Source organism: Haemaphysalis longicornis, unplaced genomic scaffold (assembly GCF_048455015.1).
Source record: "Haemaphysalis longicornis isolate Haplotype H1 unplaced genomic scaffold, Haemaphysalis longicornis Haplotype H1 scaffold_9, whole genome shotgun sequence".
Classification (NCBI taxonomy): Eukaryota; Metazoa; Arthropoda; class Arachnida; order Ixodida; family Ixodidae; genus Haemaphysalis; species Haemaphysalis longicornis.
The window spans coordinates 73,058,002-73,085,570 of record NW_027526460.1 but is presented as its reverse complement, the minus strand read 5'-3'; the positions used below and the strand labels follow the sequence as shown (position 1 = coordinate 73,085,570).

General features: G+C 51.6%; 1 protein-coding gene across 1 annotated transcript in view; it reads left to right on the top strand.

Moving 5' to 3' along the window:
- The window catches only part of Plexb (plexin B), a gene marked incomplete in the record, with an annotated part of 139,820 nt that overhangs the window by 95,002 nt on the left and 17,249 nt on the right, over positions 1-27,569 (top strand). Inside the window, 12 exon segments of the mRNA XM_077683653.1 lie at positions 9,343-9,443; positions 13,108-13,252; positions 13,553-13,712; positions 14,254-14,350; positions 14,842-14,950; positions 15,498-15,626; positions 16,341-16,433; positions 16,815-16,899; positions 17,133-17,305; positions 24,872-25,017; positions 26,426-26,665; positions 27,287-27,463. Of these exon segments, the coding sequence (XP_077539779.1) occupies positions 9,343-9,443; positions 13,108-13,252; positions 13,553-13,712; positions 14,254-14,350; positions 14,842-14,950; positions 15,498-15,626; positions 16,341-16,433; positions 16,815-16,899; positions 17,133-17,305; positions 24,872-25,017; positions 26,426-26,665; positions 27,287-27,463 (1,655 nt within the window).

Below are 27,569 nucleotides of genomic sequence, written 5' to 3'. Positions count from 1 at the left end.
CGTTGACGTGAATCGCGCGACGAACGCGAAGCATAGAACGAACGGTCAAATATGGACTCGCGTTCTGATTTTTCAACGTCTTCATTACTTGACGTTGCACGTAACCCCGGTCGAGTTTTTAAAGACAACAGTCTTTCTTTGGCTTCTTAAACGCCCAAATTTGCGTCCTCACGTAACGTAATTCAGCGCCGTCGTAAAAGCGTTGTCTTCTCGTATTTGGTTTTCCGTATTTTTGAGCAATTTATTGATTAATATTGTCGTTCCTGTCATACGATGTGTGAGCAAGATCTGAAGATGTGCGCACCAGCCAAATGACTTTTAAATTAGCAGCACTTGCGGCACATCTAAACACCACGCCGCTTTAAAAGGTGGCGCTGCATGCTGCCGAGTCTTCTAGCACCAAACAAAAAAGGGCCGAAACGAAAGCACGAGTTGGAAAAATTGCGGGCTGCCAAAGCAGTGGCGTCGTCCATTGTTCCCGTGTCGCTTCCCGAATCTTGACAGTTCAGGATCTCCTCGCTGATTTTTCTCTCTTCGAAAGCGCCTTCCTGCCTAAACGCGCATGAACAGAAGCCAAGGGCGCCGGTCCCCGCTTCCGCCGCTAGTTCCGTGCAGCACGCTTAATCCGAGCGAGCGCACTTTGAGCCAGTTCCATTTCTACGCGAAGATGTACGTCGATGAATAATAGTTACAGTGGTTATTTAGATTGATTAAGATTAATGATGAGTAGAGCATAACTAAAGTTGAACATACCCATGTCTGACAAACGTGACCGACGCGAAGACAAAACAGCGTTCGCTAATGATTTTGTTCGAACCTTTCCGTCGTCCTTATCACAAATGCTGCGTCTACATCTCGCACGACGCTGCACAGAAATTGGCACGCGCGCAGGCTTCCGGAAAAAAAGAAACCTCGCTAATTCCCCGCTCACAGCACAACGGAAGTTCGCGCCCGTTTCCGACCCAATCAAGGGAAGGGGACGCGGATGCCCCAAACACACTATCGTACGTCGCTTGGCATCGTTGACCTTCGCTTTGCAGTCTTACGCCCTCGTTTTTAATGACGGAATAAACCGACCAAGCTTTTACTGTACGTGGTTGGTACGATTGATGATAAGCAGTTTGCGTCGTCGCTTTGTGGCGCGCTTTACGTTGGCATACAAGGGGGGCGCATGCAATCTCGGGAAGAACGCGTCGACGCGATCCATAGATGGCCGACTTGCCACTAAGGAGCCTGTATGTGTTCATGCAGGCTCATGTATGGACCTGCATAAACCTGTGCCATGTATGTGTTCATGGAACAAGACCAAATAGTGTCGAAACTGTGTTTCGTGGTCCTTCAGTGTGTCCAGTCTGTTAGTAACTAAAACATATTACATAGCATGACTTTACTAGAAAAAAATGTGGTTGATTCCTCTGCCATAGGAATCGGTAAAACACGAAAGTGAAATGTGCGGCGAAATCTGCAGTCGAGCATGATTTGCGGGTCGGCGGCTGTCTTGTAAGTGTGCTTGGCGAGCGACGTCCTGCTGGCGGGTCGCTTCGGCAAAGGTGTACTGGCGTCACTTCCGTGACAGATATGGCGGCACTGAAATCTTGGTGTGTACCGGCATAAAACGCCTTCGTGTTAAAATATAAAACCCGAAAACGAACAACCCTAAGTGCAACGCACTTCTTAGTGCTAACGGTTGCTTCCCCGCATGAACACCCTTTGCGCAGGGGTGCAGCCTTTACAGGCCGCTTGCTTCGTTGTACAGGCGTCGTTTCCGTGACGGATATGACGCCAATGAAATCTTGGCGTATCCAGGAATAAAACACTTTCGTGTTAGAAAGCTTAAAATAAGGGTGTAAAGGATTCTTAATCTCAAATATGAAGATTGTCAGGATAGTTTACGAAGGAGTCCGTGTCGTACGCTTTGCGCCACTTGAGATTGAGCGCGGGGGAGTTATTTAGTGAGGACTAAAGAGCTCTCTCTGCGTAGGCGGTGCACGCAACTATCGCGTGCGGGCGGGGTTGGTAGCGCGTCGTCCGACGATCGAGACGACGCTCGCTTCCTCCCGGCGTCGGGTTGGCGCCCTTTCAGAAACGCTGCGCGCGTCTCGCTGCTCCTCCTCCCGAGAGACCTCGATTGAGGCGCTCCTCTCGGTGTCAGCGTCCCGGAGAAGAAGACAGTCCATTCCAGGCAGCGGCGGTGGCGGCATCTTCTCCGGGTGGGGGACTTCCTACGCCCCCCGCTGGCTTGTAGCCATCGGAAAATAGAAGCTGCATCCAGCGAGCGCCGACACTACACTACATAGTAGGGGTGCTCGCTGTGTCGTGTGGCGTCTTTGGACTGCCTTGTCGCCCTCGCTCACAATTTATTCCGTGAAGCATCTCTTAGGATGGCCGGGATCCTTGCTTTTTTTTTTTTTTTTTAACTTTGTTCCTCTCGGGTGAATTCGGAGGGGAGGCGTCGTGTGGCTGCTATCAGGAATGCGCTAAGGCCCTCTATAAATACGCAAATGGGGCGTCGTTTTCGGGTTTGGAAGCAGCCGCAAGGTGCGAAATTTGTTCTCGGTTCTTTAAAAAAGAAAAAAAAAATACAGGGAGGAAGAGCAGGAGGGGTGCGCGAGTTTAAACCGTTTGACATCCCTGTTTTTGTTTTGCTAGGTATCAAATGATTGCCTTCGACCTTCTCTAAGGGAAAGTAAAAGAAATGAAGAGTAAGAGAAGTGAGGCTGCCTTAATTATAACAACAACAACAACAACAACAACAACAACAACAACAACAACAACAACAACAATAACAATAATAATAATAATAATTAATAATAATAATAATAATAATAATAATAATAATAATAATAATAATAATAATAATAATAATAATAATAATAATAACCAGGGTGAGGGTGTCATTGCGTTGCCAATGACAAGAATATATATATGAAACATGAAAGATGCAGCCCTTATTTCCAATACTTTTCGCCTCACACATTACATACACTTGTTAGAAGAAAACAATTTTTAGTTTTAGCGTGTCCCTTCAGTAGTAACCACCGTTTCGTCAAAGATATATCATCGAGGGTTGTACGTAGTCGGCGTTAAGTACGATCGGAAATAGTTGCATGCAGTAACGAAACGGGCTGGTGCGTCCGAAGCCCTTGAGGTTGGGAGATTTACGAACCGCTGGCAGCGTAGTCACTAGTACTGCGCTCATTTAAGAGCACCGACGCTCGGCGGCGGTGTGCGTGCGGGGACGAGACCGACTGACAAGTGGTCGTCGTAACGGCGGGGGTCTGCGCGTGATAGATGGATCGGCGCCCATGTCATTCAACTCTCGTACGGCGCCGAACGCAACACACCGGCTGGCCGGTTGGTGGTCGACGCACGCACGTATACAGAGCCCCGTTCGTGCGTTGCCGCCGCGGGCACCTGCCCGAACCGCCGGGCGACCGTGCGCTAACCACGTCGCCGGCCGGGCCATCGCGCAATGTAACCTTATTTCCGGAACGAGAGCTGCCGCCCAGCGGGTGTCTCGTCTCTTTGTCTCAACCGCTCTAGGGTCGTCGACACTCCATGCATTGGTCCGACCGCGTCGACGAGATGGCCAGAGAGACCCCCAGCGCCGACACTTTTGAATTTCCCGCTTCAGGAAACGAGATTTTCGCAGCCACCGAATTCGTTTCCCGCTCGTTAACTTGCCGTGTAGACGACGGAAACGGCGAGGGTGTTTACCGAATTTCGTTGTGGGGGCGGAGATGAACGCCGTTTTTTTTTTTTTTTTTTTTTGTGCGTTTCTGGGCCTCGTAAAGCCATGTAAATCGGCTTCGGACGGGTCTTGCGCGGCAGTTTCGGGGAAGCGGTCGAGTCATTTTTCATACAGCCGCGCCGTGCGTTCATTTCACGCTGCTGCCAGCGCCAACCATTAGCATACATTAAAACTCGGCGCAGTGGCGGTGGCGTTAACGGCCGCGCACTCGGAGCGTCTCGCGGAATATGGCTTCCGCGTAGACTCGGCGAGCTGGCGTTGTACGATATGAAAACTGAGTAGGAGGCCGCTCGGAGCCAACGGTGGGGCTACCAATCACGGGGCGTATGTACGCGCGGTGGGGGTTCGAAGGGCGGCGCGGTTATGTCCACTCCTTCCTCATCTCTGGGGTAAGCAGCCAAAGGTCAACAGGCTGAACTTGAGAGACCCAAAGCCCTTTGAAAGCACTGTTAACCCTCGTTACAACAAAGTCTTGAGTACAGGAAACTGTATTCGTTATAAGCGGTACTTCGTTAAAAGCGAGGACTATTTGCACTGAGGGACATGAAACACTTTGAATGAAGCAGTTACGTTGTGACGAGTGGTTGCTCTACCTGCTCGACTTCGTCGTTAAAACGGCTATTTTTGTCACTGGACGGCGGGGCTGCATATATAGTTGGCGCAGTCATTGGGGGATTGGCGTACACGACAGGGTGATCCTAAAGCCCCTTTTCACGGCTCTCGTCCCTCGCTGGGGCGCACGCGATGCAGGGGCTTTAAAGGAGCCATGAAGAGAAAATACATCTTCGTTTAATTTGAAAGAACGAGGATTCAGTATCTCACTCAGCTCCATTACAGCCACAAAAGACGTTTTTTAACGAAAAAAAAAAGCAAGAAGTATTTAAAAACTTTCAAATTTTGCGCCACAGTGACGTGCTATGAGCAAGAATGACGTCATACGGGCCAACAATAAAACATAATTTTCAGTGCGTTAACTGCACGTTAGCATTCAAGTGATGCGGTAAAATGGAACTAGAGGCCCCATTACAGACGTCCAGTCATGTGTTGTCGCGACAGGTCTCTTAGGCGGCCGCCAATCGCACAAACAAGGTTCCGTGACGTCATAGAAAAGTTGCGGGAAATTGGCTAGGGGGTCGCGACTGCTTCAAACGTTTTCTTTAATATCTCCGTTATTTGTTCGAAGATTGCGATGATATTGGTATCATTGTTATCGGGACTAAGCAGACTTTCTAATAAACCCAACTTGTATTTTGTCTTCATGGCTCCTTTAAATGATCCCACGCACGGCGCATGCGCATTACAATCCGTACGAGCCGGGATTTTGTGAAGGTCGAAAGGATTGGAGTGGTTACACAACGTATTTTGCTCAAAAGACCTTAAAAATAGCCGTTCCGTATTCTTAGTCCGTTATAAAACGTTTTCGTCGGTGCATATTCGGTGGGCGCGCTACGCGCCCACAGGTTCTTTAAATAGATTTTCGAGACAGTAAAAAATTATTACCCCAGCTTCGCTGACCTTTTTTTTTTTTTTTTTTTGAACGCTGATGTTAGCAGTGAAGCTGCCTCGCATTCCCTAATTGCAACGCTAAGCTTAAGCTTCTCAAAGCCTGCAGATCGATTCTCTTTCGCGACAGTTCATTTTTTGCCGTGTTCCACTGTTTACGCAATCTACTGCAACCATTTGTTACTTTTAAACTTTGAACACTGCCGCAAGGGGGCGCTTTTTTTTTTCGCAGGGTATTCTTTTTTTTTCCTATCGCAAAAATCAAGCAGACATGCATTTTTAATTAAAAGAACAATGCGTGTATCAATAACTATTTATGTCTTGCCTCAAATATTTCTAATGTTCTCTTTTTGCTCAACAATGTTGACAAGTAGAAACGTCGCCATTAGCTTTAGTAGCTTAGAAAAGCTTTGCCTGTATAAACTTTTCGCCCAAGAATTCTTTTAATGTGCTGCATTTGCTTGGCGCTTTCTCTCCTCCTCGCTGTGCTACGCCCTTTCGACATCGCTGCGACGGCGTTACCACATTTTGGCCCTATTAAAGCCTCTACCGAAAACCTTGACAGCTTCGCCGCTAAAAATACCGCGTGAGCGCCCGCCCCCGTAGTGCTTCCACCGCAGGTATAGGCGCTAGATGAAGTGCGCCCACGCGCTCGTGCACCGCTCGCCGTGTTCGTTCCAAATTAAGCTCTCGACCCATTGTGTGCCCCTCGGAAGGTCAAATCGGCAGCTTTTGTTGCTTTGTTCGGCGGAACTTGAGCTTTTAATAACTGCCCGTGGGAGGGAGACCTGTTTATCGGCTGTCGCTTTATTCCTTCGCACAAACTCTGGTGAAAAAAAAAAAAAATGCGAAAAATTCCGAGAAAACCCAAGAATTTTGCTTAGTTTTGGAAAGCGAAAGCATTAAAATTTCTGAAGAAAGAATGCCGCTGGGTGCTGCTCCTTCGTGTTTATGGCTGCGAGTAAGGTTTATGAGTTTTGTTCGAGCTATGCTGTCCAGTTTTGCGATTTAATTGGTGCGGCTCATTTTTTAGCGTTTTTTGCGTCGGCACGTTGGCTGTTGGGTGGAATTATTTTGAGAATTTACTGCCGCACAGAGTGGCCTGGCTCGCTGGGGACTGCAGCCCCACTCAGTGCGGGACGCAAGTGCGCATGCGCGGCGGGCCGCCCGTCGCCGGAACGATCGCGCGCATGCGCAGTCGGGTCCTGGTACCCTCCGCTGCTAGCGTATAGCGTACGCTACCCGATGTGCTTAAACACACGGCGAAGCTTGGAGAAATATTGCCGGAGTGCAATTTCTACGGTTATAACTGGACTCATATGCGAACACAGAGTTCGTTTTACAAATCGCACTCTCCGCCAGAAACCGATGCTTGCGTTTCCCCCCTCCCTTCCATTTCCTGCTTTCGTTTGTGTTTTTGGATGAGATCGTGTGGCCGCCTCACTTCTGAGCTCAAAAGCCTCGATATCCACGAAAGCTTCGTTCGTATCCACGTATCGTATCGATATCCACGAAAAGTTTGGTTCGAAAGCTTTGTCAATAGGAGCGAGCCACATATCCCGCGTTATTCCCAGCGCTTTCACGAGTCTCAGCGCCGTTTCGTTCGGAACAAAAGGGCGTTTAAAAGAAGGCCAGGGCTCTTTCACGAAAAACTGGTGCCCGGCACGGTTGTAGAGAAGTCGCGCGTGTTCTCCCACCGCGAGACTTTTGAAGCACCGAAGACCGGGCGCGTCTCTCGCGCCCGTGAAGCTGCAGGCGCGGTGCTAGCTTAATGAGCGGCCGGCCATCCGGGAGGGCAGACCCCGGAGAGATACGGTCGGCTCATCTCGAAATACGGCCGTGGCCTTGGAGCGAGCGCGCCATCCATTCGGGGCTTAGCGGGGTCTCGGCCGAAACGGCGCTGAGCGAACTCTGTCTCTCTCCGTTTCGCCCATCGCGCCTCGCAGGAAGAGTGCGGCTTTTGTTCAGGGGTGAGGAACTTGTCGGGAGCCCGCAGTGCACGCGGTGAACTTGTTCCAGTTTTTGTTGCTTATGCTTGCACTGTCCGTACTTTACCGCTTCCCGTCAGCAGCTTTCCACACGCACGCACGCACGCACGCACTGAGATGATAGCGTAACTCAGCAAAGTTGTCGCTTTCTAATTGTGTATCATGGCAGAATTTTTTTTTTCAACAGCTTTATCCCCAACCGCTGAGAGCAAACTGAACAGCAGAAAAAGAATTTTTTGCATGTCTTCCAGACACTTACGTTCCTTTTTTTTTTTTTTTTCTCGTTTTAATAATCCCGAATTGTTTGTGGTTTCTGTGATGCTGCACAATTCTCGTTGAAAAGTAAAGAAAGCGACAAGAAAAGCGCTTGCCGAGTTTTTGATCGGGTGGTTAAGAGGGTAGTGTTTATTTTGGCGGCGGATAGACCCGAGAACCGATTTTTCCGAAAGAAGGCCGGACTATGCCGCAAGACACGGAAGCATCCCGGAGTGCCTTGCGGCGCGTTGACTAGCTTTCAGTTAACGTTGTCGCGCAACCGCGGTGGCCCCTGGGACCTTCCTACTCAGTTCTTGACCGCGGGGTTGGTCTGCGATTTTTCTCCAACCTCGGCGTTTATGGACACGAGTCGTTCGTGTTTGTATATTTGTGTTTGTATATTTGGAATAGCCATACTTTGCAACAGCTGAAAACATTAGCCCAGTTTGAGCGAACCCGCCCAAACCTCCGTCTTGGGAAGTCTAGGCGAAGGTACCATCGGCGTCAAATGAAACGCGAACACGAAAATATGAACCTGAACACACAAATAGTGCGATTTCTTTCCATCCAAGCCAAAATGACGCGTGGATTAGGTACAAAAACAAAGTTGGGAAAAGTGGATTTCCAAATATACCAAGAGCGGGCCATTATATGAACTCTACGAACAGTATTTTTCGATTTTGCACGTTCTGGTTCATATTTTCGTGTTCGCGTTTCATTTGACGCCGATAGTACGTTCAGTACTAGGTGCACACTGGTGTACACTAGTGTACACCGGGTGCATACGCACGCACGTGTATTTTCATGTGTACAGTCATCGACAAATAGGAATCGAATATGCAGATATGAACCAGAACACTCAAAATTGAAGAATATGGTTCGTGGAAATGACATTACGAGGCGTTTGTGGTACATCTGGAAAGTCACATTTCCAAGCTTTGCTACTGTTATGGAGCCACGCGAGAATCTGACTTGCATGAAAAGAAACGGCGCTATTTGTGGGTTACGAGTCATATTCTCGCGTTGGCATTTCACTTGTCCATGACTGTATATCTGGTGGATAAGCACGGTTGCGGTGAAACCGGTTGTTTTGTGGCCACATAGTGGAATGTTTAACGTCGGCTGTTATCCGTACACGCATCAGGATCGGGTCGCGTCGCCGACGCGAACACGTCAGAACCGTGTCTGCGGAACGGCCGGCAGGACAGGCGGGCTCCGGGCGGCTTCGTCGCGGCGTTCCGGCGTGCATGCATGCACGCGGCATCATGCCCCAGCTCTGCCGTTTTCTGTGCCGCGCAACATAGGCGCTCGCTCGGACAACCGCCGTGGCTTTGTGCTCGCCGCCCGCGGCCGATCTAAATCTGGCCCGCCTTCTTTTTATTATCATCTCCCTTTTTGGTACCGTTCTCACGGCGTGAGCAGAATCCTTTGTGTCCCCTTGCCCTGCACACAGCCGCGACGTGGTACTCTTTCGCTACGGTCACCGCTCGGGACAGAAGTGCGGGCTCTTCTTTTCTGCACGGTCGGTTGGACGTGATATGGGGAACTGGCGTTGGGACATGTGTGCGCATTATACTGGTCTGGGCGGACTTTATTGCCCCTCGGCGCACTGTGTATGTCGGCATGGTTGACTGACCGGATTTGACGGCGAAGAAACGCGATAAGGCCCGCGGACAAAACGTTCGTCGGTGTTGTGCGCATCGTTCCAGGGGGAATACAGCGAACGCAGCAGCACGCCACGTCGGTTTTCTTTAGCAACCTACAGAGTCGGATTGAAATGCTTTTGGGGATTCCCGTCAGCCCGGCGGTAGTGGAAACCCGAGGGATGCGTCTTTGTCGTCGCAGGTGAGCAAGGTGCGTGTGGATCGTTGCCAGCAGTACAACACGTGCGACCAGTGCCTCCAAGCCAGGAACCCATACTGCGGGTGGTGTTCGCTCGAGAAAAGGTCAGTGCTTTTTCGCGTTCCTTCGTGTGCCACCGGTGTGCTACCGGTGTACCACCGGTGTACACTGGCTTGTCTCACAAGTTATATGTGAGGCCTAGTCCCATAGTGACGGTCGACGAAACGCAATGCGAAGCTCCACACGGAGAGTCCCTTTTTTTGGCATCCTTCAGGGACCCGTCTTGGCGACAGACTTTTGTAGTCTGCGCTTGCGCGCAATGTGTGCGGCCTTTGGGGTGTGAAAGGGTTTTTTCTCTCTCCCTCTCTCTAATTTACGTGCGCATTGAGTGCTGGTGGGGTATTCTAGTGTATCGTACACTGCTTAGTAGCTCGAATAAGCACTGAATGGAGTGGTGCGGATTATGCGGATGTGTGAAGTATCACTTTTAGTTTGCATGTCCAAGAATGGCGTGCATCTAGGGCTCCAAGAAGAGGAAAATAATAGATATGCATACGTGCCTCAGAAAGTTGTTTCGCTGCACGGCTGAATCGTTTTTGAACTATACACGCCCCGATCGTGTATGGAGTGCACGATGCGGTGACGTAATGATTAAGGCGCTGTCAGCACTGTATGGGGCGGCTCATAGCAATGGTTCAGTGTGGTAATCCTTAAGCTTGAAGCCGGATCCGACTTGCGTCACGATAATACTGTCAATAACAACGAAGTAATGGAATTGATATGGCATCACCACCACCGCAACTCAATTCACCAGCGCCTCAAGTCTCAACCAAAAAAAAAAAAAGAAAAAAAGCGCCGAATAACTACATTAAACTCCCGTGAAGACGAACGCGAAGGGACGGTGAAAGTTCGTTCACTATAACAGAAATTGGTCATAAGCGGATGTTTCCTGCACTGTAGAGGTTGCAAGAGAGCAAAAGTGCTGTTCGTCTTAACGATAAAGTTCGCCTTAACCGAGTTCGTCTTAACGAGAGTCTACCGTAATTTCACGCTGCGAAACTCGTCATTTGGCGTGGCTCCTCTCGGCTAAAGTATACTCCAAGGACACGCACGGAACACTAGAATCGCGCGTTAGCTCGATGGATAGACGCCCGTCATTTCCGATGCGCGCCTAATGACGCTCCCTCGATCAGTGGCCGAACGAACTCCTCGCAGTTTGTTCGAGGAGTTACGACTTTCAGTTCCGTCTTCGGCCGCCCCAGCTGCAGGCATAGCGGCGTCGCATTCAGCGCTCGAGTTCTTACGGCCGCAGAGTCGCTCAGCACTGACTCGCGCTTCATTTCCATATGAATGCTTCGTCCCGTTGCCTGGAGATCCGCCCTTAGCTCTCGCTCTCTGCCTACGGGTGGCGCGTCCAGCGCGCTTTATGGGCGCGCAACGGTTATTACGAGGGACGGTCTATCGGGCCCCGGGTAGAAGGGGGGGACGGGGGTTAAGGCGCAACAAATCCAGCCACCGTCATTGTCCCTGGACGTCGCACGGGGGGAGAAGCCGCCGCCGTTGCAGGATTTATGGGCCCCGTCGGGGAGGCGCGGTTATGGGTCCCCATCGGAAACATTTTCGTCCTACGGCTGGAAAACCCGGCGCGGCTGCCGGCGGCGTCTGGTATTATGGACCGCGATGGCTGCCGCCGCTTGTGTCCGCTTGGCGGGGGCGAAAGTTTACGAGGATTCTCTCTGCTTTTCGGCGCGCGCGGGCTCCTGCCGGAGGCTGCTTCCAGGGGACACTCGCGCGGTTGTGCGGTCACACGCGCGGCTTCTGCTTCCTCTTTTTCGCGAATGTTTGCCGCGCTTCGCGGTGGGAGGAGGACACGCCCTGAACGCTTATATGGCCGCGAGGATGTATTTTTGCTACCGCTGCTTCTGCCGGCGTTTAGCGGTTGCTATTGCTGATGGTATTGCCTACGTGGCAATGTCGTACACAAAAAGGAAACGAAAAAAACATTCAAATGATTTGCCTAGGTTTGCAGAGTATGCACTCGACTTAAATTGAGGACGACTCAGCGAGCAATGCAACGGAAGATGATAGGCGTAACATTAAGGGACAAGAAGAGAGCGGAGTGGGTCAGGGAACAAGCGCGAGTTAAGGACATACTAGCAGAAATTAAGAAGAAATGGGCACCGACAGGGCATGTAATGCGAAGGCAAGATAACCGTTGGTCATTAAGGGTAACAGGGTGGATCCCTAAAGAATGCAAGCGTGGCAGGGGGCAGCAGAAAGTTAGATGGGCAGATGAGATCAAGAAGTTTGCCGGGATAAATTGGTAGCAGTTAGCACAGGACCGGGATAATTGTAGGTCCATGAAAGAGCCCTCTGCCCTGCAGTGGGCATAGATAAGCTGATGATGATGATGCAGAGCATGGCTTTGGCTGGCTTAAATTCGGTTTCTTTGGCTCGCCGCAGAGTTAATTTGTGCGTCGCGAAAACTGCGGAAAGGCTCTGCACTCTTGTGGTGCGCTTTTTTCGAACACGGTAGCCGTGAACGCAAGGACCAATTAAAGTTTTGGGCAAGTCGCTCTAGGCATGCGCAGTTGCGCGATCTTTATACGGCAAAATAACTATAGGGCAATAATACGTTCGTGGCATGCGTGAGCGGGCAACGGTCTCTTCTGTGACCGAGTACACGCTTCTGGCCTGCTCCAAACATAAGCAATCGCTACTCATATGGTCACCGATGCCAGTCACCAGCGTTGGCCAGTGCTACGTTCTAACCGTGGGAACGCCAACGATGCGGCTTTTAGCACTTGCGGGTGGGTGCGCGGATGGAGCGATACTGCAGGGCCAAACTTAATGCGCCATTTCCTTCTCCTCTCGGCCCCTATCGCGGCAGCCCCCCTTCTCAATTGCCCACCGCGTTCTTTTTTATATTTTCGCAGTACTTCATTTTCCCGGGTGCTGCAGAAGTCCTGTTGCTTTAGTGAGTGAGCTCTCCGCGGCGAGCGCGAAGACGTGTGTTCGTCTGTGCTTGTCCAGAGCGAAAAGGCCCGCTCCCTCCCCGCGCCAAAGCGCTATCTGCGCCCGCATCGGCCGCTACATAATGGACGAAGATGGGCCGCCGTGGTGCGGTCGTCGCTGGGACAGTGTCTCTCGGCAACAGCTTGTTTGCGGGGGGGAAGTCTAGCCCCGTCTGCGGTTAGGGTCACGTGCTTTGCGCCCCGGTACGGCCGCTGCCATCTATTATGCACGCGCTCGGGGAGACCGGGAGCTGTCCGCTGTGCGGCTGTAGCACTAACACTACACGGTATCCGGCGATTTGCGCGTGCGGGAAGCTCGCACGCTGTCCCATAGGTGCGCGCCAGGGCCCCGCCATCTGTGGCACACCGTCACGTTGACTCAGGCTTCTGCGAAGCAAAGATCGCTTGCAGCGGGGAAGCGTGAATTCGTCGTGCCCAACGCTGACGTGAAAGAGGTTGTCGCAGACGCCTATTCAGCCGTGAAAGACTCGTCTTTTCCATCCTCGCGCACGTCCCAGGCCGCGTCCGTCCTAAAACGTACGGCCTCCCCCGCACCCCAGCCGCTTTTGTCTTAACGGCAGCTGTTGCGTACAAGGCCCGGGTGTCAGCCGTTGACAGTTGAGGCGAGAAAGCAGTCTATGGGAGACGGGTGACAAAAAGGGTGGAAAGTTCTTCCGTACGACGCGCTACGTGGTCTTCCCCTCTTCGTGGGGCCGTATTCTGAGGCCCTTCTAAGGTTACGCCGTCGTCGCAGGTGCACGGTGCAGTCGGAGTGTCTGAACGCGTCCGCTGGCGCCGACCAGCGGAGCTCGTCTCGGTGGCTGTCGCTGGATACGCAGCAGTGCATCGACTTCCAGTCTATCGCGCCGGAGAAGATGCCGCGCTCAGCAACGGCCACCGTAAGTCCCCTCCCCTTCCTTCCCTATCGCACTCAGTCGCGCCTCCGTAGCGCGGTTCGACAGCTAGCGCCTTTCACGATGTATGGACGAAGTGACTTATACCTCTTCATGGCTCAACGAGAACATGGTCCAGGGTGGCAGATTACTGTCCTACCAAATAGCTCCCCTTCGGAGTCGGTGGACATTGAAATTCGCGCGAAAGTAACGCAAGAAGGGGTGTGTTGTGTATGGGTCTCTCGTTGGCGGGTCTGTATGTACAGTCGGGCGGTGCCCGTCGTCCCTGCGCCCCTCTCGTTGCAGGTGGAGATCGCCATCAACCAGTTGCCCCAGCTGCCCCGCGGCGCCCACTACGAGTGCGTGTTCGGGCACAGCACGCCCGTCCAGGCGAGGGCCACCCAGCACGGGCTCGCCTGCTCCACGCCCGCCGTGCCCGACAGGCCGCCCATCCCCGCCGGCTCCGGTGGGTCTGCAGTAGCGGCAGTAGCGCGGTGCAGGCGCGCACTCGGGTTGCGATTCGTGCGACGCCCGAAAAATGATTTCGAGGTCGTGCGTGCCCACTTCACGCGACTTAGGGTCGGCTACCGGATAAGGGGTGTGAGGATAAGATGTTGTTGGCTTTGGTAAAGGATGCTCGTTTTCGTCGCCTTAAGTGATTAGCCAGGAAGCTGGACGCAAACCAGCGTGATTTATCGCTTACATCGATGCGGGGACAGTCAGTGGCGTTGCTGAACGGTCAGTCGCGCGAAATTTAAATTGACGAATTAGCTAGTATGTCAAGCTCACCCCGATATTTTCAATACCTAGGGAGAATTCCGATTGCTAATTAGCACTGCGTGTTCCCGGTCCGCCGTATACGGAAATATTGTGTCGTCGTGTGTTTCGATGGTTGAACCACCGTTTATTTAGTTTTGGGGTGCAAGGATTTGCGTGGTCGTAAGAGCTTCGTGCATTTCCGAAGCTCGCGTCCGTAATGTCCGCCGGCGCTGTCCGCGCGTGCGCAGATCACGTGGACGTGACGCTGTACATCCGATCGAGCGAGACCAACACGGACTTCCTGCACAGGCCGTTCACCTTCTACGACTGCTCCGTCCACAAAACGTGAGTCTTCACACTGGGCCTTCCAGCTGCGTTGTTTGGTAGGTACGCACAACAGTAGCCGATGGTCAACCATATACCGCCTCTGGTTCCTATAAATTGCTATGCCTGGTACGCACTGTTGCATCGTCGTTTAAAGGTCTGAAGCATTCTTTTTGTGCGCTGCTAGCGCGATTAACGTTTCATCTATCGCAACCGCTGTTTATACCGACAATCAGTCGTTGCCGCTGGTTGTGAAGCGGACAAAGGTTCCGCGGGCGGTTAGTGTGCGGAGATGGCGAGCTTTCCATCAGCATGTTGCACGAAGTCCCAAACGTGAGCGGTAATCCCCAACCGAGCGCCGTAGCCTCGCGTGGGCCGCAGCACGCGGACAGCGGGCTCGTTGCGGGACGCTAATCGCGCCCTCGTTACGAGCGTGACGGATCGCTCGTCGTCGTCATCGTCGGCCGTAGTCCTTCCGCTGATGCCGGACCGTGTCTCCCTGGCTGGCGCAGATGCTCGACGTGCGTGACGAGCGCCTTCGCCTGCAACTGGTGCTTCAGCGAGAACACCTGCACGCACAACGCCACCGCCTGCTCCAGGAACGTCATCAGCGGAGAGAACGTGAGTAGTGCGCATGCGTGCTTTCTCTTCTCTCGCGTGACAGCGCTGCCTGCACGACACCGCGCGGCCCGTTCCCTGCCTGCACTCGCACGAGCTGTGTACCGCTCTTTAGTAGACGGATCGGGTGGGCCGGCTGCTGCTTCTTCGAGATCGGGGCTAATAAAGCTCCGGACGCTGCTGATCGCCGACCCTCGCTGCACGCGCTGCGGCCACGGTGTTTGCTTTGTTTTCCCCGCGCAAAATTAGGCTTACCCTGCAGATTACTCTCCAGTGAGTGGCTGGTTCCCCCCTGCCCCTTCTCTATTGCGTCGCTTTCGCGCCTATGTATTTCAGAATCATTTCGTTCCAGATGCCAGAAGTTGAGATGGTTTGAGCTTTGCCGTTAATTCGACGGTGGCAGCATTAGCAAACAGCTTTCTGCGCACTACCTCGGGAGTTTAGTCTAGATTTTGCGTGCCTTGTATTGCAAAGCCGCAGGTTTACAAAGCTGCGCATGGTCTGACCATCATCCTTATCTCTTCCGCCGCACCCTGTTTTTGCCCTACAGAACCCTCAAAACTCGCTGATCAAGGGCCGTCAGCACTGTCCGAGCTTCGGAGCGGACACTTCGCTGCTCCTGGCGAACGGCGTCCGCACCGAGGTTGCCGTCGAAGCCCGAAACCTGCCCAGCCCTGCGGTAAGTGCGCGTGGTTTGCTGGCGACGTCCCCTTGATCTAAGGAGGGTAAAAGAAAACTGGAGTATTTTTTAAAACCGTCGCGCTTCGACGAATACTGGGTAGCGTTTTGGGACGCGGGGGCGGCTTCACCGTGGAGCCCCTCAGTCACGCGGGAAAGACGGCAGAAGGCGGTCGCGCGCGCTTCGCACTTGCATTAGATAGGCGCTCTGACCTCCCGCACCTAGGAAGGAAGCTCGTAGGCGTTATAGTGCCACACTGACCAGTTCGCGCGGCTCGTATCCAGTGCGCGAACAGCAAGATCGGCGCACTTGCGAAGCGATCAGCCAGATGTTGATACTGTCTGAGCATATTCATTTAGACGCTGTTTTTTTTTTTTTTTTCCTTTCTGTTGCATCCGGCGCGTGTCAGTTACAGCGGCTGCTGATTTGGGTGAGCAGCCAAGAGAAATTTTAGGCGTCGATCGTTGACATGAGGCGACCTACCCTAGAGGTTGGAGGCAATAACTACGTTTTTTGTCATTGCATTGTCACCTCGTATGTTGGACTTAGCAAGGTTTTACTCTCAAGCTGGTGACTTTAGAACACGTGCGCGGATTGGGATGAGCTTTGCCATTAAGTCTGCGCATAAAAAGGAAAGTGCGCAAATTCAGTCCTTGGACGGCAGCTCTAAGGCTTATCAAACTTATTTTTTTCTTGTTTCACGGCTGTCCTCAGGACAACTTTCACTGCGTTCTGGAGATCGAAGGGACGCAGGAACGGGTCCAGGCCAGGGTTGTGAACAACAAGATCATCTGCTCCCAGGCTGTGGTAAGCATTTCAGCAGCTACGTAATGACTCTCTCTCTCTCTGCCAAAGATGAAATGATTTGGGAATGGTCGTTGTGCGGGCGTTTAATTTAACTGGAAGTGGTTCATATTTAGTTGCACAAATCTTTTTATCGGCAAAACGTATTTTAGGAATGCAGAGCTCTAATCTTTCTTGAGTGTTGATACGTGTCAGCCTGAATAATTATGGGAAAAAAATGGCGCTGTCGATGAGAGTCCGGAAACGCATAGTTCCTGTAAAACTTTAGCTGTGTGCTTAAGTGAATTGTTCAAGGGATTCTCTCGCACTCTTGCAGATGTGAAACACCCGTCTAGGTGTAAGATTTTTGCAATGTGCATGATCTCGCCCCCCTCTTCTCTGCAGTACACTTACCGCAGCGAGCTTCCCGAACAGCAGGGCACGCTCACAGTCCTGTGGAACGGCGACACCTTCATTGGACAGACTAACGGTGAGTTTGCCGCATCGAATGCGCTTTCTCCTCCTGCCCGCAACACCATCGTCGCATTTAAGTTTGTCACCCGCCTCCGATGGAAAAGCTTAGTTATCCGAACTTCACTCTGCCTATTTTCTTGAGTCGCGTGTCAGTGTTATTCCGGCGTGTTTTTAGCGCTGTGCCACCCGACTCTGCGGAGGGGAAAAACGTTCGTTTAAGACAGGCAAAATGCATGCGCGACGGTGCAGTGACGCTGTACAAGTGTCAGCTGCTGGGCAGCCACGGTGGCCGCGCCGACTGCTCGCTGTGCCTGACCCGCGACCCCAAGTACCGCTGCTCGTGGTGCGGAGGTGCCTGTGCCACGGCAGACTCCTGCGACCAGCCCGTCTCCACCACCTGCCCGCCGCCACGCATCGACTGGGTGAGTGCTGTTCCACCCCACGTTGTCGCCACGGTCGGCTTTTGGGGGGGCAACGCACAGCACTGTGCCTCTGGGTCTTCCAGCGCAACCCTGGCGAAGAGAGGAAGGGACGTCATACGGGAAGTGGCACAGTATGGGGAGTTATAGCGAACAGGAGAACTGGTCTTGAAACGTCACACTTGGTACCGGGAAGGTGCACCTCGTGCCGCTCTTACCTACTCAGCGGTGAAGCCAATATACAGGGGCGAGAACTGCACTGGTGATATACGCATCTGCATCTGCACAACTGGCTTCCTCCTTTCTGCTAAGTGGCGCCACTTTGGGAAAAGGGATATCATCGCCATTGACGGGAGAAATTTGCAATCTAAGTAACCTGGTGCAACTTTTAAGCGAACTGGTTGAAAAGATGGCATTCACAGGACGAGGTCGTTTTGTGACCTAGTGTAAATGAAATTTTTCTGAAAGGATCGGCGGAGCACTCGGGTGCGTACTGCGGCGCGCATTTCTGGATTTTTATCATAGCATTGCTAGCATACGCATATAAGTGTAATTGACCCGGCACAGTTCGCGGGCGTCCCTGCGCGCTGCTCAGAACTAACAGAGGGAAAATTTGGGAGGCGACTTGTGGGCTGCCTCAATATAGCGGAATGGCAGCAGTGCAAACGCTGTGAGGTTCCAACGCTGCGGTGATCGGCGTCCCGAAAAATTTGCGGTACGTTACTTCGACTTTTCGATCCGCCGATATCGGGTCGCTGCTCCTCGAGTTGGCATAATCGAGGCATCGTTATATCGCCAGTGCAGTTCCCGCCCCTGTATATTGGCTTCGCCGCTGAGTAGGTCAGCGCGGCACGAGACGTTGGCTAGCGGCGGGTCCCTCAGCGGCGGAGGACCGCATTCCCGTTGTTCCGGGATTAACGTTGATGGAACACAGTGGCGCGCTGGCCAGGGGGCTAAAATTAACCGCGGCACGCGCTCGCGAAGAGAGAAGGCGAGCGAGAGAGAAAGTAGTGGCTGAAGGGAAAACGGCCGTGCAGGAGCCACGAAGTCGATGGGAGACGACGAGGAGAAGGAGGGGGTGGGTCTGCCGAGGCCACGGCCCTCTTCGGGGTCGCCGCTCGAGTGGGAACCTCGCGGAAGCCGCGTTTGCTTAACGCGGTTCCCTGCCCGCTCGCGGCCTAATGTCTTTCCCCTAATTTCATAGGGCGCAGATTAGCCTCTCTCTCTCTCTCTCTCGAAAGGCCCTTTCTCGCTCAATCGCGCTTTTCTGTCTACTCTCTCCAGTTTCACGGATTTCTCGAGCCCTCCCCGTCTTCGCTTCTCTTCTGACATCGTTTTTTCCCTCTTCTATTCTTCTTTCAAACGTAGCCAACATGTTTTTCTTTTTTTCTCTCTCCCCTGCTTCCTCTACGCGCTCTCATTCGTCTACTTTGTCGTTCGTTACGAGTACGCAACGTTTCTTTTTCTACTCGTTCGTCGCAATTTATTCCTGTCTTGTTTCTGCTTCCTATCGAAAGGGGGAGATTAACCTGCTTTTGTTCCTTGTGCAGGCCTCTTCCGACTTCGCTGTTTTCGTTCTCGTTCTCTCCGTCTATTCGGGAGTTCCTTTTAAAGTGACATCTTTACTGCTCGATTTTCACCGAGCTTCTTTTCGAGGACGGGGGGGGGGTGGGGGGGAGGGGGGGGGGGGCGAGGGCGAGGGCGAATTCACTCAGACCCGTCGAATTCAATGGGCCGCTTAATTGTAGCCGTCTCGTTGGGAGAATTTGAATGTCTGTCGTAGCCCGTCACTGCGGTCCCGACTGTCGCGGCTGAGTTATAAGATTGACGTGAGTGCGCTGCCTCGGCGAATCAGGAGCGCTCGCGAGTCGGAGCTATGTTATCCGATTTGTGCTTCCGAGGCTTTTAGTGCTCTGGGGGCTGCGCCGCAACTGTTCGGGCGGGCCGTCGCTCGCGATTTCTGGAGATTTACCGTTTTACAGCTAATTATTTTCTCCGAACTGCCGCTGTGACGCATGATGTAGCTTCGACGCGCGAAACCAACCCCATTTTCAACGTTTCCGGTAGTTTAGTTTGTTTAGCCCGCTCGAACAAGCAAGCCGTGCAATTAGCATCCTTGGGCGCTGTATCTGTCTCTGCAAACGCTAAGAGCCTACACCATACGGGCTAAATGCGTGAATAGACGAAAACTTGGCGATTTCCGATTTTTGTTGCAAGATAAGCGGCCTGAGCTCGACCGAACACCGCGTGAACGTGGTAACAGTTACGCGTCGCATTTTATGTTTCTTTTCTCTTTGCAGTCATTAGTCTAAACTCGGCCCTTTAGCGCGGAGTAGGAAAAAATCCCCTTGGGTATCATTCATAACCAAGCAACTTTTCCCCAACGGTACATCAAGCGCGGGCAAGTTTACTGCTAAGCTGTGGAGTCGTTTCGCTGGCCTTCTTTCCCGACGAGCCAATTCAATTACGTCGCCGCCGCCACCGCCGCTAAAAGCGCCGCCTCTGCATTCAGAACCGTGCGTTGGCGTTTTGCGTCGGAGTCCCTGTCAGTGTAGAGCATAGGCCCCGGCGCCCGGAGCCGCCGTTCGCCATTCTTTCGCTTCGTCGGCTCTTTTGTTTCGTGTTTCTTGCCGTACCATCGCCACTGGGAGGCGGCGGCGTCGTGTTCCATTTCCGGCAGCAGATGTGTAGGCAGTACGGTGAAACGGCGTCGCCGCTCGAAACTCGGGGAAGAGAGATGGGACTGGGAGGCTTCGAATTATGGTAATGACGGCTAATTGAAATGACAAACACGCCGAGGCGGCACGGGGCTTGCTGTTTACTCTGCTCCCGCGAGTTGCTGCTGCTGCTGCTGCCGCCGCCATTGTCCTGCTGTTGCTTCGTCGTCTTCTGCTGCTCTTCTTCCGGGTCCTTCGTTTGAGCTCGCGTCGTATTTTTTGCTGTTTTCGTATTTCCCGCCTTTTTTATTTGTTTTCCCGGCGTCCTTTGTGTTGACGCGTGGCTGACTCGTTTTACCCGCTGACGCCCTCGCGCGCGTGTCACCGATCGACCGTGGCGATGAGTCCCCATTCGTCTTCCTTGCCTGGCGTAGCCCGCGCGTTAAGGTAAGGGGAGGAGATAAATGGGAAACAGTACGCCAGATCATATGTGCAGTATATATGCATGCAAGCTCTCCCATTGCGCAGACATGAGCGAAGATGCAGGCGCGGATCCGTCGCCAGGGAGGGAGTATTAGCGCACGATAGATGGCGCTGCTTTAAGTTTGACGACAATGGTGATGATGATGATGGCAGCGGTCGCTTTCGGCACGTCTTTTTTTCACGGTATCGGTCAGCTGCAAGCAGAGTTTCTCAATATATACCAGTCGCGAAGCTCCCCATAAGACCGATGTATCACAACCCGGTCCGCGGTTGGCCCCCCTGCTATGGAGCAAGCACAGGGAAAGTAGAGCCACTAGATTTTTTTTTAGTGGCTTAGGGGAAAGTCGACGAGCCTGTCGTCTGTCAGCAGAAAGTTGAAGTAGTACCGAAGTACTTGCGGCTGCTGCTGTAGGTAATAATAAGAATAACCGTAAAAAACATACGTAAATATTACTGAATCTATAGCTTCTAATTTAATAAGTGTTATTTCATAAAAATTTTGGGGTCAAGCAATAGTTTAGCGAAGTCCAGTTTTCATCCCCTAGGGGCTGCACCAGTACGCTTGCCGCCTAGAGCCACTAGATCAGGTTATTTAGTGGCTCTACTTTTGTGGCTCTACTTGCCCCCAGAGCCACTAAATAAGCTACGCTGATCTAGTGGCTCTGCTTGCCCCTCAGCTTCATCGGGGCAGGGGGCCCGCCGTCCGGACTCTGAAGCGGAGTTTCGCAACCCGTATATATTGAAGAACTCTGGCTGCGAGTGCCTCGTTCCCTGAGAACCCGGTGACTTGTCGTTTTGGGGGAATGGCTAGAAAGTTTAGAATTGTTAATTTTAGCCGTACAAGCATTCGTTGTGAGATATCATCAACGCTGTAGCTACGAGTACAAAGGAAGAGCAAAGTGTGGGTTCCACGTTTTTACTGTGTATTCGTCACCCAGCGCAACGAGGGTGCAAGTGTTACGTGAAAAAAAAAAAAGAAAAGAAACGCCAGAAACAGTCCAGCAAATTGTTATGCTAACGTTGCACTTCTCAGCAGTTCGTATGGTCGTTCTTCAATTCGTCATTCGCCCGCAGCACGTAGCGGCAAACGACACCTGACACTCGCACCTCCATTCTTTCGAGATTTCACCCCACGCACCAGTCGCCCTACAATTTTACCATTTGCTTAAACACCGCCGTAGGTCAGACCTCGCCGTCCGCGTCCGCGGTTGTCGACGTAGCTCAACGCGATCTTCCAGCGAGCGAATATATAAGGCGACGGCGCGTGGCTGCCAACGTTGCGCCCGGGGGGCTGCCGCCAGCCGGGAAGCGCGGCAGTGACGAGGGAGACACGCGTTTAATTGAGTCATATGTATAAGCGCGCCGCGGCGCGCACCAAATCGACCGCGATGCTGCAAATCTAATCACGGGCGCTTTTTCTTCCTCCCGAGAGCTCCCGACGAAGAGCGAGTCTTACTTTTTCTTCGGGGCCGCCTCGAGGCGTCGCCCTTCTTAAGCAAAACCACCCGGTACCCCGCAAGGCCCCAACCTCGTGCCTTTACTTTTTTTCCCTCTCTCTTCTCCTTATGAAGCGCGGCGTAATCAAATTGCGGGTGCGCGTTGAGCCGCAGGTGCCTCTTGTCGCACCCGTTCTCGACTTGACGCGCCCATCCCGAGAAAAACGCTGCGCGAGCGAGGCTTAATTTCGGGCATTGACGCGCGCGAGTGCCTGCCACTGACAGCTTTGCGACGTTAGCTTCCGCGTTTTTTTTTTTTTTTTTCCCACCTTGCGTGTTTACTAAAATTGCGTTTGTTTTGGATCCGTTCATGCTACGCTTGCTTGCTTGCTTCGTGACGTTTTTCGAGCAGCTCTCTCACGCTTCACGCACCGCGCGCGCATAATTACGCCAGTGTTGTCTCGAATCAACTGGCATTATATTTACGCAGCCCTTTTGATTTTGCATCGTTCCTTCCCTTTATTTACCTTGGCGACGTGGCTCTTCCTATAAGTTACCCTCCCTGAGCTTGCTGGGCGCGGCTTGTCTTCATTTAAGCTAGTTTTTCGGTTGAAATCTGTTTTTGAATCTGCGCGCCTGTTCAGCGCACGCTAATTGATTATTGGGTGGCTGCTCGTCGAAATGCATTTACCATAATAAAAAAAGCACGCTGAGGGGCGCCAAATTAAACTCATTATAGCAAAGTAACTGTTAATACTAATAAAAAACGGAAACAGTTCTACTAAAGCTGTCCCTAGTCAACCATTTTTTTATTTTTTTAGTCCGTTGAGCCCAATGCGGCTCAACGGACGCAGGTTTGCGTGAGTGCTGGTAACTTGTGACCTCTCAGCTACGTACCATCAAGTATTATGCGTTTGAATTTCGCGCTGAAAGGAGGAGGCGCAAACGCATGTGTGTCGGGATTTCGGCGGACGTTGAAGGTCCCCAGGCGGTATAAAATTATTCCGTAGCCCTCGACCATGGAGTTTCTCAGTAAGCTAGTGAGAAACTGTACGCCCTCGACTACGACGCGCTTCGTAGGCGAGGTGCAGCTTCGGCCCTCGGGTCCTAAAAAACCCCGCGAGATTTGAATTTGAAACGGTTGATTTGATTGATTGTAGGGTTTAACGCGCCGACTCAACGCAGGCGATGAGGCGCGCCGTAGTGGAGGGCTCCGGATTAATTTTGACCACCTGGGGATCTTTAACGTGCGCCGAAATCTCGAACACACGGGCGTTTTTGCTTTTCGCCTCCATCAGAAAAGCGGCCGCCGCGGCCGGGAAACGAACCCGCGACCTCGTGCTCAGCAGCGCAACGCCTTAGCCACTGAGCCACCGCGGCGGGTCTAAAATTTGAAACGGGCGTTGCGCATTAAATCGCTTCCAACGGCTATCCATCGGGCGCTGGGAGCTCAAAAGTGAAATAAGCATTTGGTCGTTTCTGACTGACTCGTGCGTGACCGGAACCGATCAGAGGTGACTTGTTCTAACAACGATGATTACGACTACAAACATCCACCGGAACGAAAGGACGCGACGCGGTAGGTGACGCCATGTTTGTGTCGTGCGGCGGCGACGGCGTGTCGGCGATAAGCCGACGGTGCCTAATTATCCGTTTCCGTATCTCTCACGTTATGCCTCCCGCAGCAGACAAGTCCGCTTCCGCGGCCGAAGATTGCACGCTCCGTGTAACTTCACCGAGTTTCCTTCGCTCGCGCCGCACTGTTTGTTGACGTCTCCGCCTTTCTATAATCATCGTTTGTGACTCACCGGCCGTTTGCGACAAGCGATTGAAGTGAGGGCCCGGGGGGAGGGGGCAGGGGGGTGTTGAAGCCTCTTTGTGTGTTTGTGTGGGATGTTTGTTTCTAGCGTGAGTGTTGACTTTCGCTTCTCACAGGGTAGCCTTCATTTTGATAACGATCCACTTCCAAGGAAAAGTGATTGGTTGATTGATTGTAGGGTTTAACGCGCCGACGCAACGCAGGTGATGAGGCGCGCCGTAGTGGAGGGCTCCGGATTAATTTTGACCACCTGGGGATCTTTAACGTGCGCCGGAGTCTCGTACTCACGGGCGTTTTTGCTTTTCGCCTCCATCAGAAAAGCGGTCGCCGCGGCCGGGAATCGAGCCCGCGACCTCGTGCTCAGCAGCGCAACGCCTTAGCCACTGAGACACTTCTCCAAGGAAAAGTGTGGCTACAACAATGTGCTGGTTGGAATAAAATCGCCTCCACATTGCCAAGTTTCTGTTGGGAGTTCCGACTAAATGCGCCAACGGGTGCCTCACGGATATTTCAGGCGTCGTCGTTTCTTATGTAAGCATGTGTGTGATGCCAGGTTGATATGCTGCAATTAATGAGTGCCGAAATAATGAAAAGGCTAGTAATAGGTAAAGAAACAAGTAAACAATAATTTAAAGTGCAAGTTGTTGACGGAGCGCATGCGGTTGACGCGGTCGGTTTGCGTGCATGGCTCTTGCGTCGTGCGGGAAAGCCAACTTAGGCGCGCTGCGCGCGCAATTTGCGGGAGACCCGTTTGGTTGGCTTGTGCGCATGACACCGAAGCTTTGCACGAAAGTCAAACATGGGAGAGACGTCACACGGTTACGTGCAAAATACAAGCGCTGCATCGATTATATTCCCCATCGAGGAACGTCGGGATTATAATATGCCACCCCGCCCCCCTCCTTCCCTTTTCACTTCCGCTAAAAAATGTAGTCCCCCAGCAGCGCTTAGACTTGGACCAGTTAAGCAATCATAGAAAAAAAAAAAAAAGAAAGGAAATGTCGCATCCTCGTTTGTTGGTCACATTTTTTTTCGAAGTCGTTCCCAACACGCCCATGCTTCATAACTGTAGAGATAGGACAATAAATATTGCGCAATTGTAATCCTTTACTGTACTACAATCTGCAAATAGAAAAGGTTGACGGGGCTCCTTTTCTCTCTGTTCCTCGTGCAGATTCACCCTTTGAGTGGACCCATAGAAGGCGGGACGCAGGTCACGATTGAAGGCAGCAACCTCGGAACCAGCAGGGAGGAGATTTCGGACAAAATCAAGATTGGTGGAATACCCTGCATCCCGACCGAGTACAACGTGTCCGTACGGTGAGTGTTGGAGCTTTTTTTTTGTACCGGAAAGAAAGTTCTCTTGGAAACAGACAAACAACGTATTTCATGGTCTTGATGTACCTACTTGGTTGGTAAGCTTACGGTAGCCTGTAATTGTTTTAAAGGTATAACACAATTGTAGCCCATCGTTTCCCTTGACCACAATACAAGAGTAAACTTTTCTTGAGAAAATGGTTATTTCGTATTTGTAACAATTTTTCTGTAATACTAACTGGAACTAGCAGCTTTGAAAGAGCTGCTACATGTGGGTGTCGCGAACTAAATAAATTATAATGTCTGGTTATTGTTCTTTAAATAACCAGATGGGTCACCAATATGTGCAAAATTTTTTTCAGTAATTTTTTTTGTTCCTTCATTACTAGACATTAGTAATGTGTACCACAATATTTTTAATTTGAATGCTTGTGGGAATGCGTTTGCTAGTGGAATTTTTTTTTTCCATTGGGGCTACTAGAATGCACCGAAATGTTACTGACTTGAAGGTTGTTACCACAAAATATTGCGGCTTAAGAGCCCTCCAAGCAATAGGCTAGCAGCTTATACATGGTCTAAACTTATCTCAACGTCCTAGCCTGTCATGACTTGCTCAGTATTGGTCTAAGCAGGGTCGTGAAGACATCAACTTGGCCTGTTGGTCACTTTTCGTATTAAGGCAAATGGATGAAATCAGCCTGCTCACCTCATTGAGGTGTTTGGGTGAACATGCGAGATTGGCATATTGGTCAGTTTCAGCTTGAGGGCCTACAGATTAAATTGACCCATTGGCTTATTTTGGTGAATTTATCCTTTCAGATTGGCATATTCATGGGAAGTTCTCTCTCAGAGTATAAATTCAACAAAATAATTTAAAATTTAAGAAGAAGGAATGGGTGTGGGCAGAGCATGTAATGCGAAGGCAAGACAACCGTTGGTCATTAAGGGTAACAGAATGGATCCCTAGTGAAGGCAAGCGTGGCTGGGGGCGGCCAAAAGTTAAATGGGCAGATGAGATCAAGAAGTTTTCGGGGATAAATCGGTCGCAGTTAGCACGGGATTGGGATAATTGGCGATCTATACGACAGGCCTTTGCCCTGTAGTGGGCGTAGAGAGGCTGATGATAATACTTTGAGATGAGCCTGTTGGTCATTTTCTCTCATTTGGGGAAGAATATTGACCTTGTAGCAATTTCTGCTGTTGTGCCAATAGGGAAACCTGGCCTGCCAGTTGAATTTGTGCCTGTTGGAGTACCGGGCCAGTTTGCCAACTTCTGCGTTTGGGCCAACAGATGAGGTGTCTCCGATCATTGGTTGTTTTCCTCTATTTGGGGGACAGATAAAATCAACTTCTCGGCTTCCTTTCTGTCCTGTTTATTGGTGTCTGCCGTCTCTGTCCTCTCTCTGCACAGGGTTGTCTGCAGAACGGGAGCGAGTGGGTCCCCCCTGACGGCCGATGTGGTGGTCGGCAACCGCGCGGGCATCACCCAGGCAAAGGAGAAGTTTCAGTATCGGCAGGTCACGGTGCGGGACCTCCAACCCCGCACGGGCCCCCAGTCTGGCGGCACGCGTCTCTACATCAGCGGATCTAATCTCAACGTCGGCAGCAACCTCAGTGTCTACCTTGACAACCTGCCCTGCACCGTAGACAAGTACGCCTTCTGTTTCATTTCCTGCAAAGTTTCTCAGAAATTTGCCGTGGGTTTAGTTAGTTTATCTTACAGGGGAAATGGGAGTTACGGAGAGCTGAGGCGCCTGAAATTTTTTTAATGCTAGTTTATTTCAAAATGAGGACAAAGGAAGAACATTAGTGGGGCTCGTTACAATTGCATCTTTGTGATTCTACGACTGGCAATCATGTTATAGTATGTAGCAGCATTGTGTAAACAAAGTTTGTTGATCTGTTGAGCTATATGAAAGGTGCAGTGGGATTTTTTGTTTTTACTGGCACCATTAGAATTGCCGGCTTAAAAAACTTTACAAGAGGGTCAAAGTGTCACAAAAATGTAAAATGTACAAAACTATTTTTTTAACTTTTATTTTTTTTATTGACACTTTCAGCATGTGATACTAAAAAACTTTGAAATAACATTTCTTATCTTTTGTTATCTTGTGTCCGCTGTTATCTTGCGTCCACATTATCTTGCGTCCGCGATTAGCTTGTTGATGGGTCTGGGTACTGGTGTCTGATTCTGGTTAGAACCTGTTGCCTCAACCTGTTGCCTCAACCTGTTGCCTCAACCTGTTGCCTCAATAATTCCACTTCCCCACAGAACGCTGGCCAGCAACAGTCAGATCTCGTGCAAGACGAGCAAGGCCACCATACCACGGTACAATGTCTCGTTTCTGATCCTGAAGATCGACAACGCCACCCTCAGCATCCCAGACCCCTTCAACTACAGCGAGGACCCGACCATTTTGAAGATATCGCCACTCAAGAGCTTCATTGGGTGGGTGCCCAACTTTTGCCCCTTACTTGAACCGGCCCTGGGCTAGTTCACTTGCTCCCCTGGGTGATCTTGTCTGACATCTTTTGTGGCATGGCTTCTTTCTTAT